Raw genomic sequence first — 19,716 nt, forward strand, 5'->3', positions numbered from 1 at the left:
TGATTCGTGTTTTTTGTCTTTTTAAAAAAAAAATCTCACGGGATAGAACGAACAGATCAGAAAGATAAATATAATAAACTAAAACAGAAATTCAAGGAAACAGATAATTAAAATAAGTAATAAGTGTTTTTAAATTAAAAAAAAAATCTCACGAGATAGAACGAACAGATCAGAAAAGTAAATAAAATAAGATAAAACAGAACTGGAGACAGCCACACTCAAACCAAACTCCGCGCCGTCATGACGTCGCACACGACAACACCATTACGTCACGGGTCAAAGCAGACGCGTGGGATCGGACGCTTCTGTCGACCCGATGGAGGGTGTATTAATTTGATACCAGAGTATTTACATGTTTGTGTGAAATGCACTGCAGTTGCTTGCTGTTTCTTGGGTTAATGGGGAGGAACAACTACCCTGTTCTCTAGTTTAGTAGAATTTTGTTATGCAGTCACAATGATCTATATATGCAGTGGTGGAAGTGTCTAAAAATTAAGGTCTTGATACAATTTCTTCAAGGTTATTCTTGCTTCTCTTTCAGTATAATTTGAATGGCTTTCTTCTGTAATATGAATATTTTGGGTTTCTAACAGAGTACGGCAGGTCATTTCATTTCCTTTATTCGTTCGTGCAGTAATCATTTTACAATGTTACTGGGTTTGTCCTGATAATAAAATGAAATAACTAGCTCATTTATACATACAGGTAAAATAGAGATGTCAGTGTTATGAGGATAGTCAGGTGGTCAGCCATGGCCTTGATGAAGGCCCCATCCCAGCAGTGGCCTGAAATGAAAGAGGAAAACCACAGAAAAACTAAATCAGGGTAGCCAAACAGTGAAAAACCTACATCCTCCTTAACAGCTGCACTCCCTCATTCAGTTGGTCCTGCATGTATGATGTTCTTGTATAAAACAGTTCTACACTGTTCCTTTGCATCTCTCTACACTGACTGCCCACACCAAGACACCCTCTGGTGACTCAAGGACCATGAACATGCTGCTAAGCCACTTGGGTTCCCTTTGTCTGTCCGGAAAACTGACTCTGGGCTCAAAACATGCTGCCGCATGTTATGCACATATCCATATGCTCTCTTCAGTCTACCTGGATGTACAGAACTATTAATGAAATACTTAGTAACATTTTGTCTGAAATGCAGAGTTTTATTTGAACAGTTCTTCACGATGGGCCTGACTACTGCTGGCAGTTTTATTCTTATGGCCCTTTCCTCCTCTTAAAAGTTATGTCTTTGTTTTGTGCCTTCAATCCCCAGAAAAGATTCCCATAGCTAAGAAATAAGTGCAGGTAGGAACAGTACAGCATCATTATAAATGATTGAAATTATTTCGCAGATTTGCTGTAGCTATATTATTTGACATATTGCCACAGGGCTTTGCACGCACACGTGTAGAAAAACCCAATAAAGTTTTTAGACATATCCCAAATGCTCCACATGTGCCTCCCCCCTGCGTCCCTCTTACCATGTCTTCCCCATTCAGCATGGCATGTCCATTTCACTTTGTTCAAAAGCACTGTTGATGTGAGCTTCCATTTCTGGTAGGTTTATTGGCAGAAGAGATGTAAACATTGAATCTTTTACATAATCCCACACACACAAAAAAAAGACATTGGATTAGGTCAGGAGCATTTCAAGCTCAACATACACATTCTTGGCGCCTGCCGCCATCTTACCTAACTGCTCACTGCTAAGCTCTCGTGGCAGAAATCTGAAGTGTGGCTACAACATTACAAAACTTTTAGAGTTGTTCTATATGATTGGTGAGTTTTATGACAATATGTCAGTGTAACTGCAGTGAATTTATGAAATCACTGCAGTCATTTATAATAACCTTGTATCTCACTACAAGACATTGGCTGTTACAACTGATGCCAGAACCTTAAGACCAAAATGTACTGGTGAGATATTTTACCAGTGACTATGATGTTGCTGTCATCAGCAAAGACAACTTCTTTCCATGTCTTCTACTGTCTGGGATGTTTAAGAAAGGCATTGCCACATAAGTGGTATCACCGCTTATCAGACCTAATCATGCTGGATGACTCTGTGAGTGTGTGTTATGTGATTAAAGCTTGGTCCCATATTAGTGCTGGTAGTTTTAACCTGTCCTTTTTAGCCTGGTATGTAGGGCATAGACCACTGCACATTGAAAATTCACGAGGTCTTTGAACTGTTCATTCTCGCTAGTTGCGATTCTAATGACAACAGCACCCTGCCTGTGAAAGGTTCCTTGGCTGTAATGCTCTGAGAGTTTCGTTATTGGAAGATAATAAAAGTTTCATCTTGTGTTGTAGCTTGTTCTTATGTAAAACTAAAAATTGTCTTAACTGTACTGTGTTGCAGGAACTGAGTGTACTGCGTGTGGTACTAGAGGAGCATTTTTCCAAGGAACCTTACATTTTGTATTACATCCCCAAGCTGCAATATTGCAGTCTGTCTGAAAGGATGAAAAAAGTGGGGCATATAATTAATCAGCAGTCTATCCATCTTGATATTTGGTATATAGACTGCTTCTGTGTTCAAGGGTATTTTTGTTTAGGGTGTTTTCCAGTTGGAATTTGAAGAAAAATAGTTGATTAGACATCTTATCACTGGTGGGATCATGAGAGACAGGGTGTAAGCTTATATGGAGGAGAAACAAGGGTAACCAGTTAGGTGTAGTGTCACTGTTGAAACCATCTTATCATTAGCATCAGGTAATTTGCCTAAGGTGAGTTTGCAAGAGAGACATTTGAACTGTGAGCCTTCTCACATTATTTTAAGTAAATATGACTTTCTAACTTGATATGCATACGTTATTCCTGTAAAAGGCCTAAATTGGCAATATTCAGATGTGCTCAGTTTTCTCTGGAAGTGCACTGTTAATAACTGATTGAATAACATGGCTGAGGGTAACATGTAAATCACTGCAGCCTTTGTAAAGTGTTGATGATAATCATCAGCGTTGCATGTTGCCACAAAATAGAAGATCTGAACTTGAAAGCCTACTTGGTGGGAAAAGTAAACAGTGAATTCAGTGTCCAAAGCTGTCAATGTTACCAGCCTGTCAGAGATAGGAGCCTCAAAAAATGAGCAGTGGGTGTTATCACAAAATGAAAACATTGTCAGAATAAAGATTGGCAAATTGCTAGGAGCTCCACAGGAATAGGTTTCGGGTGGCAAAACAAAAAAACTTATACAGGGTGTTACAAAAAGGTACGGCCAAACTTTCAGGAAACATTCCTCACACACAAATAAAGAAAAGATGTTATGTGGACATGTGTCCGGAAACGCTTAATTTCCATGTTAGAGCTCATTTTAGTTTCGTCAGTATGTACTGTACTTCCTCGATTCACTGCCAGTTTGTCCCAATTGAAGGAAGGTAATGTTGACTTCGGTGCTTGTGTTGACATGCGACTCATTGCTCTACGGTACTAGCATCAAGCACATCAGTACGTAGTAGCAACAGGTTAGTGTTCATCACGAACGTGGTTTTGCAGTCAGTGCAATGTTTACAAATGTGGAGTTGGGAGATGCCCATTTGATGTATGGATTAGCACGGGGCAATAGCCATGGTGCGGTATGTTTGTATCGAGACAGATTTCCAGAACAAAGGTGTCCCGACAGGAAGACATTCGAAGCAATTGATAGGCGTCTTAGGGAGCACGGAACATTCCAGCCTATGACTCGCAACTGGGGAAGACCTAGAACGACGAGGACACCTGCAATGGACGAGGCAATTCTTTGTGCAGTTGACGATAACCCTAATGTAAGCATCAGAGAAGTATGCTTCTCAACAATGGATTCGGTGACCGATGGATTGGTAGAGGCAGACCAAGTCCATGCTCTCCTGACCTCCACCCTCTTGACTTTCATTTATGGGGGCATTTGAAAGCTCTTGTCTACGCAACCCCGGTACCAAATGTAGAGACTCTTCGTGCTCGTAATGTGGACGGCTGTGATACAATACGCCATTCTCCAGGGCTGCATCAGGGATTCCATGCGACAGAGGGTGGATGCATGTATCCTCGCTAACGGAGGACATTTTGAACATTTCCTGTAACAGTGTTTGAAGTCACGCTGGTACATTCTGTTGCTGTGTGTTTCCATTCCATGATTAATGTGATTTGAAGAGAAGTAATAAAATGAGCTCTAACATGGAAAGTAAGCATTTCTGGACGCATGTCCACATAACATATTTTCTTTCTTTGTGTGTGAGAAATGTTTCCTGAAAGTTTGGCCGTAACTTTTTGTAATACCCTGTATTTAGCACATTCTAAAAAAAAACAGTTGCATATACATCCACTGACAGTCAAATGAAAAATGAGAATAAATAAAAATGAATAAAATTAACTTACAAAAATAAACAAAACCATGAGGTAGTTTTTGTATTGTAGTGTCAAGGAAGCAGACCAATCACAATGTGCCTAGTCATCTCTTGGGATCCGGAGTACCTGATATGTGGTAAAGGCAAAGGGGAAACATCAAAAACTGGCATAAAATATGATGAATATATGTAGGTAACTGGAAAAGGGAGGCAGATTTCTAAATTGTAAGAGTGGCCAACAGATGGACAACATACATTCCAAAAGTTTGCTAAGAAGTCCCTGTCATCCTCCTCTTAGCTTTTAGTAATCAGTAGAAAATCTGATCAATAATCTGTATTTTGGCACACACATCGATTTCTTGCGATTGTTAGGTTTCCAATATTGTTGCAAAAATTGTGACTAACTTGCATAAGGGGTGAATGTGTTCCTAAGAAATCCATAGACATAACTGGAAATCATGCATAGTAATTAGTGTGTGACAGTCATTCAGACCTTCAGATTCACAAGGGCTTCCTAAACTTATGTAAATTAATTGAAGATGATTTAAAATACCCTGCTTTTGTTGATGATGTCTCGGGGCCGGTTGTTGTTGTTTCAATATTGAGCTGTGTACAGTCATTGTTTGAAGAAGATTACTCTATTGATGTTTGCTTTATTTGCCATTGTCAAAGAATACAGCTTCATGCATAAGAGGGTGTAGTACATAACACTCCTTCAGAAACGTCCGAGAAAGATTAATAAAACTCTAACGTAGCACAAAATACTCAAGCTCAGTTCACATTGTACCATAAACACTTTCCAAGGCTTATCCAGGTTGGTTATTTGTTTTAATGCAAGAAACAATTTGTCTTGAGTGACATGTTGGGTAATTCATTTGGTTTCTTAACTCATACTAGAGTACTAAAAATATATGTACACCAATGTAAACGTTAGTGATACTGAATGTATGCTATTTTTATACGGAAAAGTTTTTGTTTCATGGTGGTAATTTGTTTACTCTTTCCAAATCTAGTAATGTTCCCATTTATATTATGATAATGCACCACTGAATGTCAAATAAATATCACAAAAACCTTTTACAAAAGTATGTGTTATTACTAGTGTATTTATGGATTATATTTTCTCCACTGATGATTATTTGCTTTTATCAGCATACCGGACAAATGAAGGGAAGCCATGGGTGCTGCCAGTTGTCAGAAAAACAGAGAAACATATGGCAGAGGATGACACAAGCAACCATGAGTACTTGCCAGTGCTGGGAATGGAATCTTTCACATCTGCAGCAACAAAGATGTTACTTGGGCATGACTCGAGTGCTGTAGTTCAAGGACGGGTAAGTAAAGCTTGTACCAGATGTTGTTCCTGATGATAACTTTTACATTTTTAACTTATTCAGAGTCCTTTATCTTAGTGTTGTGTGCTCTCAGGCTTTTGGTGTCCAGACATTGAGTGGTACGGGCGCATTGAGAGTTGGTGCTGAGTTTCTAAACAAGCACCTACACTACACCACATTCTATTACTCAAAACCAACATGGGGTAACGTAAATTTAGAAAAATTTTATGCTTTATAGAGAGACTTAGTACTACATTTGAAATATAAATTGTGCTCTTACTGACTGAATCCTGCTGTGGTTTTCCATTTAAAACAACATTGATTGAAATTAATATAATGTAACTTTCTCTATAATGTGAAGAAATGTTGTCAGTCCTCAATAGAAATAACTCATAATGGTAACTGATGGTCTCAAAAGCCAGTCACAACAATACAGTGTTCTCAGCCTCGTACCCAAGGCCCTCTCCCCCTCCTGAATTATCTGTATTATCCAAGGGTTTCACTTTCAGCTCTAGACCTGCATTTAATCATGCTGCTTTGGTAAAGGACCTACTTTCCTTCACGTGTAATGTCAACTGGAAATATCACTTTGCAACCCTAAAACCTTTCAAACAGGAAACCAGATATTGACGTCTGCCTTGAACATTTCCAGTCACGATCCCAACTTGATCCACCACCACTATTACTACTTCAGAATCACCCCTTGCAAGCCTTCTGAGAATTTATAACATCCAGCATTGCTTCACAACCCGTTCTCAGGTCCTTATAAGATGACCCTAACCAGTCCTCATAAGAACTCCAGTCTCTTTGTTCCGTAATAACTTATGACTCAGACATTATCTTCCAGTGGACAAGGGATCTATCATTTTGGTACTTGACCAAAGGGAGTATGTAAGTGAGGGTCTATGCCAGCTTTCTGCATACAGCATCTGCCATCAAGATACCACCCCCGTGATACAAACTGATCCACATATCCTCCTTAAAACCTCATTCCCCTCATATGGACTAACACCTCAGTCCATAGAACATCTTATCTCCCCCCCTTTTTTTTCCTTCTTTTTACCTTCTTCCAAAGACCGACAAATCCAGTTGACCTGGGTGTCCCATCCCATAGTTGCTGGCTTCAAAGCACCTACTGAATGTATATCTGCCTTAGTTTGTAACATCTGCAGTCGATAGTACAGAGCCTCTCAGGGGCTCAGCATTCATTTTCTGAGTATGGCTTGGCGATCCAGGGGTTCCTGAGTTGGGGACTGGTAAGCGCCATCAGTCTTCTGTCACCATAAGCTCTGGGCATGCTTCATTGACCACTGTGTGGCACAGTGGTGGAATATTGTGTCAGAGGGAACAGGGATCTTGGCTTGACCGCCCAGATCGCGGGGATGGTAAGAACTTCAACTAAAAACCCTCATTCACATGCTGATGAGATGCGTGGCTGTAGAGGTGTAATAGTTGTCAGCAGGCAACCTCTGGGGAACCTGCTGCACCTCAGCTGTATAAGGTTTACTTAGGCACGCAGCGCTATGTCTAGGTGGACGTCTATTTCCCTAGCTGCTCGGTGGCCAGTGTGGATCCTTCAAAATCTTCTCTTCCTCCTCTCAGTGGAAAGGGTGGTTGCTGGTGGGTTTCAAAACACAGTCAAACAAGAGTGCTTGTGTAGGCAAGCCTTTAGACCTGGTGATCACGTAGATGTTTCCAGTATCGAGTTACAGAACACATGCTGGTGGCCAAAATGTGTTTCTTATAATTAAATGGAAAGAGGGAAACTCTGAGAAAGTTTCATCTTTCTATATACAAAGAGGTTTAGAGGAAATCACTGGAAGTTTAAAAACTATCAAGTGATTGTGAAATGGGACCCTATTGCTAGAAACATCCAATTCCCAACAAGTGAAGAACATCCAGAAAACTCAGTGGCTCGGGGAGTATTCAATAGAAAGTGAACTGCACAGCACCTTGAACTATAGCAAAGATATTGACTTGCTGGGATCTGTTTGACATTCCCTGAAAAGAACTGAAAGCTGAGTGGTCTCAGGAAGGTGTCGTGATGCACAGAACCTAATGAAATGGGTGGATGGCGACCTTGTGAAATTGGACTCTCTTGTACTAACTTTCACCAGCATGAAACTTGCAGAGCACATTAAGGCTGTTGCATCCGCCTCAGCATGTGGCCTTATTTTCCTAACCCAATACGTTTTCAGTTTTCTGCAGATGTGTGTGTTGATGGCTCACGATCTTGCACCATAATTGAGTCCATCAACATGAGGTGGCAAATATGAGGTAGCCAAGGAGGTGGAAACATGGTTTCTACTATGCCAAGACAGCTTGGTAGCTACAACAGGAAAACACAGTTAATTAGCAGGAGTACAAAATAAGAAAGTATTTATTACTTAACTTTACTGTAGTCCATGATCAGTTGGTTGACAATTATAGAAGACGCAACTAGACTAAACATCTGTAGAATGACATAATTTACAAGTCACAAATCTTGCAGTGACGAATTAATCTCTCGTAATCTTGAATGTCGAATCCGGTGAATTTGAAGACTAACTTGGAACGGAGCTACAAAGACTTGGTGGCAGCAATGACTGAGCTGCAGACGATGCCTAACATTGGCGCTGGCTGACCACTGAGCGCGGCTACGAGCTATAGACTGGCACAACTGCACTACTCTCTGGTGCACATGAAGTGGCCTAGTGGCGCCTCACGGCGAGCGTAAGTACTGCGACTGGCTGTGTACTCTTTGGCTAACACAGCCGTTCTTCTGTTACGTTTATCGAGAGAATCGCATCCGGTGGATCGATCTCTCGGGCGGTGGTGTGGTTGTATGACTGACGACATCACGTGTGTGTGTGTGTGTGTGTGTGTGTGTGTGTGTGTGTTTGTTTTTTCTCCTCTCATATTTTTAATTTACCTGACTTGAATATGAGGGACATGATCCTACAATTGAGACTCAGTGAAGTTTCTGGGCCTCATTTCTGACTCCAAATTGTCATAGTTGACCTGAAAGCCAGAACTCTTTGGTGCATCAGGTAAGTTCCTTGCAGCTATGACTTCACCTGGATATTGTACTGTTGCTCTTTCGCCTCTGGAACACCTTTCTCCAACTGTTCACATCCACAATGCCATTTGGGATCCGTGTGCAGCTTGTGCTGGATTCATTTGGTGTGGACCATGTACAACCCCAGATGCTTGGTTTTAGCTGTCTGTCGTCCCGATGACTACAGAGGCCTAGCGTAATTTTAGATTTTCTGCAGTATAGGAAAGACTGCACTTCTGCTTCCGTTTTTCATGTGACATTCTGTCATTTTATATGAGCCACTACTATGTAGCTGTCTTTACGGATGGGTCTAGTGAGGGGCCTTCAATTTGTTGCTCTGTTACCCAGAATTGTGTCCTTAAGGTCTGACTGCCTCAAGACTGTACTGTCTTAGATGCAGAATTACACTATATGATCAAAAGTATCTGGCCTCCCCAAAAACATATGTTTCTTATATTGGGTGCATTGTGCTGCCACCTTTCGCCAGGTACTCCATATGAATGACCTCAGTAGTCATTAGAAACTGTGAGAGAGCAGAGTGGGGCATTCCGCAGAACTCGTGGACTTTGAACGTGGTTCGGTGATTGGGTGTCACTTGGGTCATACGTCTGTAAGCGAGATTTCCATACTCCTGAACATCCCTAGATCCACTGTTTCTGATGTGATAGTGAAGTGGAAACATGAAGTGATACGTACAGCATGAAAGCGTACAGGCCAACATCGTCTGTTGACTGACAGAGACTGCCGGCAGTTGAAGAGGGTCGTAATGTGTAATAGGCAGACATCTATCCAGACCATCACACAGGAATTCTAAACTGCACCAGGATCCACTGCAAGTACTGTGACAGTTAGGCGGGAGGTGAGAAACCTTGGATCATGTGATTGAGTGGCTGCTCATAAGCCACAAATCATGCTGGTAAATTCCAAACGACGCTTCACTTGGTGTAAGGAGTGTAAACATTGGACGATTGAACAGTAGAAAAACATTGTGTGGAGCGATGAATCACGGCACACAAAGTGGCGATCCAATGGCAGGGTGTGCGTATGGCGAATGTCATCTGCCAGCGTGTGTAGTGCCAGCAGCAAAATTTGGAGGCAGTGGTGTTACAGTGTGATCGTGTTTTTCATGGAGGGGCTTGCACCCCTTGTTTTGCGTGGCATTATCACAGCACAGACCTACATTGATGTTTAAGCACCTTCTTGCTTCCCACTGTTGAAGAGTAATTCGGGGATGGCGATTGCATCTTTCAACATGATTGAGCTCCTATTCATAATGCACAGTCTGTGGGGGAGTGGTTACACGACAATAACATCCATGTAATGGACTGGCTTGCATAGAGTCTTGACCTGAATGCTATAGAACATCTTTGGAATGGCAACTTTGTGCCAGGCCTCACTGACTGACATCGATACCTCTGGTCAGTGCAGCACTCATGAAGAAAGATCTGCAATTCCCCAAATAACTTTCAGCACCTGATTGAACTTATGCGTGTGAGAGTGGAAGCTGTCATCAAGGCTAAGCCCCCCAGGAGGCTCGCCACTCTTTGACTGGTTTGTGCGTGTTTACCACGGGGCCACAACCTTTGCAGCATTTTTTCTTTTCTGTGCTGCATGTCTATCCTCTTGCTGTTCTTTTTCCCCTCCCTCGGGGTTGCCTGAGCTGTCCCAGGGAGGGGTGATTGCCTGAGCTGTAACCTTCCCAAATTGCCGATTGGTCCACCTGTCAGGTTGTTCGGGAGGTGTGACGTGATGTGTGAACAGTCACCTAAGGTGGGTGCGCCCCTGTGTGAAGGGGGCCCCCAGTTGGAAGGAGTGCGCCATCGGAGATGCTGGCAATTGTGGGGAATTTCCTCGCGATGAGTCAATCCATTTCCCCCTCAATATCTACAAAACATAAATGTAATGAGGCTAATGATTCAAAGATCCTGCTGCACCACGATTCCTCATGGTCTCACATACTGCAGACGGTCAGTCCTTTGCCATGGAAAATGGGTTTATTATTCAGAAAGGTGTAGATGCAGTTGTGGGCACTGAAATCCTGCTCTCGTTTACAGAATGACATTTTGCTTTTGGAGACCACTTCTGATTCTCAAGCACAACAGCTGCTTGCTGCCTCGCTTCTCCGTGGTTACCCTGTTCGTGTCGAGGCACATAGAACTTTGAATTCTTCCCGTGGTGTAATTTACACCATGCTGCTCAATGGTCTAACCGAGGCTGAAATCCAATCTTATCTCTCTGATCAGGGTATCACTGCTGTCCATCGTGTAATGAAAAAGGTAGATTCCTCCTTAGTGCGTACCCGCACTCTTTTTCACCTTTGATACAGTGGTGCTTCTGTCCAAGCTCAAAGCAGGCTATGAAATTATCACCGTCCAGCTAACATTCCAAACCCGATGCGCTGCTACCGGTGTCATTGTTTCAACCACACTTGAACGTCTTGTTGACACCCAGGTATAGTCTGTACTCTTTACACGTGGGGCTTCCGTGAGCGCCTGCCCTGTTTTCTTCGGGCATTTTTACAAGACCGAGTTTTCAAGGTGCGCTTGGTTTATGCCTTGTCGGACACCTTTATCCAGGAAAATAGTGTGCCTCAGGATTCCATCCTGAGTGTTGTCCTCTTTGCTATTGCCTTTAACCATATAATGGCCTGTCTCCCATCTGGCAGCTCTGGCTGCCTTTTTGTAGACGATTTTGCTATCAATTGCAGTTCTCCATGGACATGTCTCACTGAGCGGCGTCTTCAGTGCTGTCTTGATTGTCTTCACTCCTGAACAATGGCTTTCACTTTGCCACTGACAAAACCATCTGTGTGAATTTCTAGTGCCACAAATGGTTTCTCCCACCATCTTTACATTTTGGGCCTGTTACCCTTCCTTTCATTGAAACTATGAAATTTCTGGGGCTCATGCTTGATAGGAAACATTCCTGGTCCTCCCATGTATCTTACCTCTCAGCCTGCTGACACAGTTCTTCAATGTCCTATGTGTCCTCAATGGTACTTCCTTGGGTGCTGATTGAAATACCCTCCTCCATTTGTACCGATCCCTTGTCCGTTCGACTATGGGTGCTTTGTTTATGCGTCTGCACGCCCATCCCTCTTACGCCGTCTCAACACTATCCACCAATGTGGCATCAGTTTGGCCATGGGTGCCTTTTACACTAGCCTGGTAGAGTGTCTGTATGCTGAAGCTGCTGAGTTACCATTGTCCTACTGCCCTGGCTTTCTACTCGGCAGCTATGCACATTGTTTGCCTGCCCTGCGTTGCCACTCCTCCTATGCCTTCTTCTTTGATGATTCCTTTGATTGTCAGTATGGGGCTCGTCCCTCTTCTCTGGTACCTCCTGGAGTCTGCTTTTGGCACTTGCTAAGGTGGCTTAACTTCACACTACCTGCAACTTTCCCAGTGGGTGTGAACCCTTCACCATGTTGGCTTTGTGAAGCAGCCCATGTTAACCTTGGCCTTCGTTTGCTTCCTAAGGACACTACTCTAGCCTCGGTCTATCGCCTTCAGTTTCACAACCTTTGCATCGAACTTCGCAATAATACCTTTGTATACACTGATGGCTCTTGAACTGACTGTGGGATTGGGTGTGCCTTCATCATTGGCACCCGTGTCTTTTGATGTCGGCTTCCGGCCCGCTCCTCCATATTTACAACTGAGCTCTTTGCCCTGAGTCAGGCTACGGAGTACATCTGGTGACACAGGCTTTTCAATTGTGTCCTCTGCTCAGACTCACTCAGTGGCCTTCAAAGTCTACGTATGCTGTACACTGCTTGTCCCTCAGTGCAGCAGGTGCAGGAAGACTGTCACTTGCTCTCTCTTTGTGGAGCTAGTGTGATGTTTCTGTGGGTTTCTGGTCATGTTGGTCTGCCAGGAAACGAGGCTGCTGATGCTGCTGCCAAGGCTGCAGTCCTCGTACCTCAGCCTGTGAGTACCTATATTCCCTCTTATGATCTCTGTGTTGCTGTCTGTCAGGTGGTGGTGTCCCCTTGGCATCACCAATGGGTCCTACCTTTACGGGAATAAGCTTTGGCTTATTAGGCCTCTCCCAGTGCCTTGGATGACCTCCTTGTTACGTATTGGGCATTGCCTTTTTAGCAATCGCCATTTGCTAAGTGGTGCTACCCCACCACTTTGTACACATTGTGCCTAAATTTTAACTGTCCGGCACCTCCTGATGAAATGCCCTTTTTGCTACTGTTTACATTCCAGCTTGGGTTTGCTGTCTGATTTATCAGCCGTTTTAGCGAATGATGTGCGGACTGTCGACTGCATTTTACCTTTTATCCGCCGAAGCAACATGGCAAAGACCATTTAAATTTTAGTTTTGGGCCTCTGTTTCTGTATGGTGAGTTCTTTTTCCATGTGCCTATTTTTAGCTATCTTCTCTTCTGTCAATTGGGACTGAAGTATAGTAGTTGAACTCCTTTCAGTGTTCGTGTTCTATAGTTCTGACTTGGGCGTGTATAACCCGATTTGTTTTTTGCTCCCTAAAGCAAAACAAAACAATCAAGGCTAAAGGTGGGCCAACACCATATTGAATTCCAACATTACCAATGGAGGATACCATGAACTTTTAATTTATTTTCAGCCAAGTGTCCGGATATTTTTGATCACACAGTGTATATGCGATCTTGTGGACACTGGAGCACATTAGACATTCTTTCAGTGGTGAATTTCTAGTCTGTTCTGATTCTCAGAGTGTCCTTCACTCTCTCCATCACTTGTACCTAGCAGATGAAGTAGTCCAAAATGTCCAGGATTCCGTCTTCCAACTACAATTACTGGGGAAGGAGTTGTCTTTTTGTTGGGTTCCAGGGCTCACTGGTATTGCAGGGAACAAAATGGTGGGTTTAGCAGCCAAGGAGGCATGTCGTGATCCTCAGCTGTTTCAGAATGTCATCCCCCTACATGCTATAGCCTCGTTGTTGAGCTCAAGAGTCTTGCTTCAGGGGGAGGATGAATGGCTGGAAGTGACAGACAATAAGCTCCATCTAGTAAACCCCACAACATGACTGTGGCATACCTCCTTCCAGCTGTGCTGTTGGGACGAGGTCCTCCTCACTCGTCTTCACATCCCGATGATGCATGGTTTCTTGCTCCAGAGAGAGGACCCTCCAATGTGTGGTGCTTCTGGCGTACAGATAACTGTGTGCCATGTTTTACTGGACTGTGTTTTATTTTGTGACTGGCGGGCCGCGGCAGGTTTGCTGACAGATCTGCCCTGTATTGTAGGTAATGTTCAAATGAATGTGGTTAGTTTTTAGTTTACTCACACTGAGTATGAGGGGTGATCTGTATTTATTTTCTCAGTAGAAGAAAAAACTTCTTAGCCAAGATCACAATATAACACTGTATTTGGGATAGCTGGTTTCGGTAAACTATGTTACCACCATCAGATCTGTAATAACATTGCAAAAGGTGCTACAAACTGTTTAACAATACCAGACTAACCCATAGAGGAATCAGTGACAACTTACCTTCACACAGGTTATTATAAAAATCTTGTGCCAGACACAAAATCTTTCCATTAAATCCCCAGATGCGCTGCATATGAATGATGTGCTGGGACGTCAAAAGTAAATCCTAAAATTGCCCACTAGGGTGCCACAAGACTGACTGTCAACAGCCAATGCATGATATGAACTGACAAGTACTACAGGCTTCGCTGCAGAGCATAGTTTCTGCCATTAAGAGTTAAATACGTAATTTAAAACCAACCATGATCCCAAATATAAAAGTTCTGTAAGAAAAACTTATTGATGCTTTTTCCTGAGAAAACATAGTTAAGATATGCTATACATCATATTTACGATAAACACATTCTATCGTCACAAAACTGCAAGTATCTTTAAGAAAGCACAGCTAAGGAAGCACCAGCATAAATACTAAAGAAAATTAATTATTTTAAACATTATGAAAGGAAGTTAAACTGAATGACAAAAAAACTTTTGGGAAATTATTAAAATGCAGTGGTGTTCAATCCAAAGTCTGGAGCTAGCGCAACTAATCTTAAAATTTACTATTATAGTGCAACACACCGCATTTACAGAATGGAAAGATTAGGCATTGTGATTGCGTATATTGGCCATAATTTTTACCTGGCATGCCAACAGAAAGTGGACAAACATGGTTACAGCCTGTTCTTAGATTGAGACCATGGATGTCTGTAACCAAATAATACTGAATAAAATAGAAAATGTGAGGAATCACAACACTATGAAATCTCATTCATTTCATTACACAAATATAAATTATGAACTTTTTTAGCATTTATTTTTGGCGTGCCTGCACACTACTCTTGTCATATGGGAATTTAATGGAAAGATTTTGTGTGCATCTGGCACAAGATTTTTATAATAACCTGTACAAAAGTATGTTGTCATCCATTCTACTATAGGTTAATAGTTTTCTCGATTGTGTGAAATCTGTGCCTGTTGCACTCTTTATCACACACCTCGCTTGTCACCATGAATGCCACCTCCCATTATACCAAATTCCCCAGTGTATGTGGTCTGTCTGCTGCTGAACATTTCCTCAATCACTGCCCTCCTCATTCCAATCTTATGACATCCTTCCTGCTCACTTTAATCGGCTTTATACTTCTCAACAATTACTTTACCATTGAGGGGCAGACATACAAACAGGTCAGGGGCACAGCCATGGGAACCAGGATAGCTCCTTCCTACTGTATGCCAATCATTTCGTCAACATTAGACTTCAGCACCTGCTTTTATTTGGATAAATTGATGACATATTTTTCATATGGAGTCACGGTGAGGCTAACCTGTTAAAATTTTTGGAAACTCGTAATATTTTCTCCCAGTTAAATTTCACACGATCCTATTCTGAATCCCGTGCCACTTTCCTTGATACTGACTTCATTCTCACTGAGGGTCAGCTACAGGCTGCTGTTTACATTAAACCTACTAACAAACAACATTCCTTACATTTCGACTGTTACTGTTCTTTCCATGTCGGAGGCTCACTCCCCTACAGCCTTGGCATTTAAGGCAAACATATTTGTTCAGATGCAGACTTCTTACAGCAACACACCACCAGTCTCACCTGAACCTTCACTGGACATAATTACTCCACGAACGTAGTTTAGAAGCAGATTTCCCATAACATCTAATCCAGGTATTGCTTATCCCTTCAAAAAACAGTTTAGGAGTACAATTCTTGTCTCTCAGTATTTGTCAGATCTCGAATGTGTTAATTGAGCTACTTTGACAAGGCTGTGACTCCCTAAAACTGTGCCCTAAAGTGAGTCCCAGTCTGTCTGACATTTGGCCTACCATACGTAGAACAGCTTTTTGCTGCTCCCTCAATCTCCACAATATCCTCGTCAGATCCTATGCTTGTTCTGCACCAATTTATCTACCCTATGATTCCTATCCCTGTAAACGTCCCTGCTGTAAGATGTGGCCTATGCACACTTCTACCACCACCTGTACCATCCCTGTAACCAGCATAACATACACTATCAGAGGGAGAACAACCTATGAAATGAAATGAAATGAAATGAAATGAAATGACATGTCATGTACCATCTATTATGGAAATACTGTTCGGCCTTCTACATTGATATAACTACCTCCAGGTTACCAGTTAGGATGAATGGGCATAGATGAAGGGCGTATATTGTCAACACACAGTATCTTGTTACAGAGCATGCTCCGCAATGTGACAGTTGTGACCGCAACATGACAGTCGTGACCTGTTTCACCTCACCTGATATCAGAATTTTTCCCTAGGCACTACTTTCACAGAGCTGCACAGGTGAAAACATGTTAAAACATGGTGTTGCCTTTCGCCACCCACCTGGCCTTAATTTACATGAATTACTTTCTTTAATTTCCTTTGTCTTAGCATTTCTTCTCTGTAACTATTTATTTATTTATTCATTCCCTTTTAGTTTTCTATATCTTTTATTTTCTGACCTGTCTGATACACCTCCCCCTCCCTCCCTGCCACCATTACATGTAATATACTCATTTGGTGCAGTCCCCAATAGCCAATCTTTCTTTCTTATCCTGTCTGGTAAGTCTCCCCTGATCCAGGGTCATGGGCAACTTTGCCAAACTCTCCCCATTTCCTACAGCTTGCCAGTCCTTTTCCTTCATCCCTCTTCCTTCCCCTTCAGCCTTTCTGCCGGAAGGAGGAGCCACTGGCTCCGACAACTTGCACATTTCTTCAACCTTTGTATGTGTTTTCTCTTGCCACTGATGAACCAATTTTTTTTTATTGGTCCAATTATATTTTCAGAAATTATTTTTGTTGATCTGTTAGCTATCAAAGAGCTGGACGTTTAATGGAATGTACACAGGTATTTGGCAGATCCTATGTAAAATCACTAACAGATTTTAAGGCTTTAATTCAGTCACTCGTTGACCTGGCTGGTTTGGCAGTAGAAGATAGCAAAAGGAAGGTTGAAGATTTAAATTCCACAATTAAGAAATCGTTCACACAGGAGAATCGTACAAATGTATTGTCGTTTGACCACCCTGCTTGGATGACATAGTCATGAGGATCCCTGGTGTAGAGACAACTGAAAGAGTTGAAAACAAATAAGTCTCCAGGTCCAGATGGAATCACAATTCGGTTTTATAAAGAGTACTCTAAATCATTGGCTCTTTACTTAGCAATGAAAAAAAGTGCAGGTGACTCCTGTATATAAGAAGGGTAAAAGAACGGTCCCACAGAATTTCAGACGGTCCCACAGAATTTCAGACTGAAATCCTTAACATTCATTTCCTGCAGAATTCTAGAGCATATTTTGAGTTAGAATATAATAAATTTCCTAGAGATCGAAAAGCCTTTGTCCACGAATCAGGACAGCTTTAGAGAGCATCGCTTGTGCGAAACCCAGCGTGCTCGTTTCTCAGATGATGTACTGTGAACTGTAGATATAAGGCAACAGGTTGATTCTATATTTCTAGATTTCCGAACAGGATTTGATGTGGTACCCTGCAGACTGTTAACAAAGGTCCGTGCATACAGGCTAGGCTCCCAGATATGTGACTGGCTCAAAGACTTCCTAAGTAATAGAACCCGGTATGTTCTCCTCGATGCCGAGTGTTCATCGGCGACAGAGGTAACACCAGGAGTGTCCCAGGGAAATGCGATAGGACTATTGCTATTTTCTATATACATAAATGATCTGGCAGATTGGATGGGCAGCAATCTGCCGTTGTTCGCTGATGATGCTATGGTGTGCCGAAAGATGTCAAAGATAAATGACTATAGCTTGGTACAAGATGACCTAGATAAAATTTATAGCTGGTGTAATGAATGGCAGCTAGCTCAAAATGTAGAAAAATGTAATTTAGTGTGGACGAGTAGGAAAAACAAACCTTAATGTTCAGATCCAGCATTAGTAGTCTCCTGCTTAACACAGTCACACTGTTTAAATATCTGGGCATAACGTTGTGAAGTGATATGAAATGGAGTGAGCATGTGAGGATTGTGGTAGGGAAGGCAAATGGTAGACTTTGGTTTATTGAGAGAATTTTAAGAAAGTGTGGTTCATCTGTAAAGGAGACTGTATGTAGGGTGCTAGTGTGACCTATTCTTCAGTGCTGCATGAGTGTTTGGGATCCATACCAGGTCAGATTGAAGGAAGATATTGAAGCAGTTCAGGGGCAAGCTGCTAGATTTGTTACCGGTAAGCTCAGTCAGCATGTGAATGTTACAGATATGCTTCAGGAGCTGAGGGGGGACTCCCTGGAGGGAAGAAGACATTCATTTTAAAGAACACTACTGAGAAAGTTTAGAGAACCGGCATTTGAAGCTGACTGCATAACTGTCCTACTGCGGCCAACATACATTTTGCGTAGGGACCACAAAGATAAAAGAAATTGGGGCTCATGCAGAGGCATATAGATACTCACTTTTCCCTTGCTATATCTGCAAATGGAATAGGAAAGGAAACGACTATTTGTGGTACAGTGTACTCTCTGCCACGTGCCATGTGGTGGCTTGTGGAGCAAGAATGTAGATATAATCGCTCAAACAAATATATACAAAATGAATTAGAAATTACTACAACAACATTGTAAGCTATAATATTAAACAGGTGCTGTTAATAATAGTATGGAAAGGATCACAATCAGAATAATGTGGAGTATTCCAAATAGAGAACATTTGCTGGTGAGGTACATTGAACTTCCTTGTTTGGATGACTCTTAAAATTTTTTATGCATATGCTGCATACATACTTCATTGAAATGGAAAAAAAGTATTTTGTGCTGACATGAAAGAGCTGGATGAAATTAAGGCATTTGAAAAAAAAAAAGTTTGTTTTGATAACATGCAGCCTCTTCTGAGAATCACCATTGCTATCATGAAGTAGGATCACACTGGTTCATCTATGTAAATCGAACTTGATTTTTCAGCTTATTTAAATAAGTGCTTCAGTACAAAATCTGATAGTGTGAGTAAGCTAAGTGAATTTTGGCTTTCCATCAGTGTCTGTATATGTATTGAAAAGAAGTTTAGTAAAAATGTTTCTCAAACTTGGATGAAAGTTTTGTAACAGTCAGCATGTTAAACTGATGTCATGATAGAAGTTTGTAGGCTTCCATGGCCAGTGTCATTTTTAATAAAATAACTTTGGGTTTTGGGCTGCATCATTGTAAATTACTAAAGCAATGAAATTGGTGCTGTTTCGGTTGACTTCGTGTGGTCCTCTTCAGGGCAGTTCACTGCTATATACTGGTGAATGTCTTCCTTTATATACTAATGAAAATAATTAATTTGATAATATAATGTGAATGAATAGGTAAATCTACTCACCGAGTGGCGGGAGGGGATCACGCACACAAAAGGATTTAACTTTTACGAGCTTTTGGAGCCAGTGGCTCCTTGTTCTTGCAGAAGAGTTAAGGGGAAGGAAGAGGGGTAAAGGAAAAGGACTACAGAGGTTTAAGGAAATGGGTAAAGTTTAGAAAAGTCACTGAGAAGACTAAGTCTTTCCTTCTCGTCCTGTCTGGTAAGTCTTCCCTGACCAGAGGTTCT

General features: G+C 41.9%; 1 protein-coding gene across 1 annotated transcript in view; it reads left to right on the top strand.

The window, feature by feature from the left end:
• Window positions 1-19,716, top strand: part of LOC126175407 (aspartate aminotransferase, cytoplasmic) — a 77,766-nt gene that overhangs the window by 1,711 nt on the left and 56,339 nt on the right. The window contains exons 2-3 of the mRNA XM_049922201.1: window positions 5,477-5,658; window positions 5,753-5,861. Of these exons, the coding sequence (XP_049778158.1) occupies window positions 5,477-5,658; window positions 5,753-5,861 (291 nt within the window). The remainder of the gene's footprint in view (window positions 1-5,476; window positions 5,659-5,752; window positions 5,862-19,716) is intronic.

Source organism: Schistocerca cancellata, chromosome 3 (genome assembly GCF_023864275.1).
Source record: "Schistocerca cancellata isolate TAMUIC-IGC-003103 chromosome 3, iqSchCanc2.1, whole genome shotgun sequence".
Taxonomy (NCBI): Eukaryota; Metazoa; Arthropoda; class Insecta; order Orthoptera; family Acrididae; genus Schistocerca; species Schistocerca cancellata.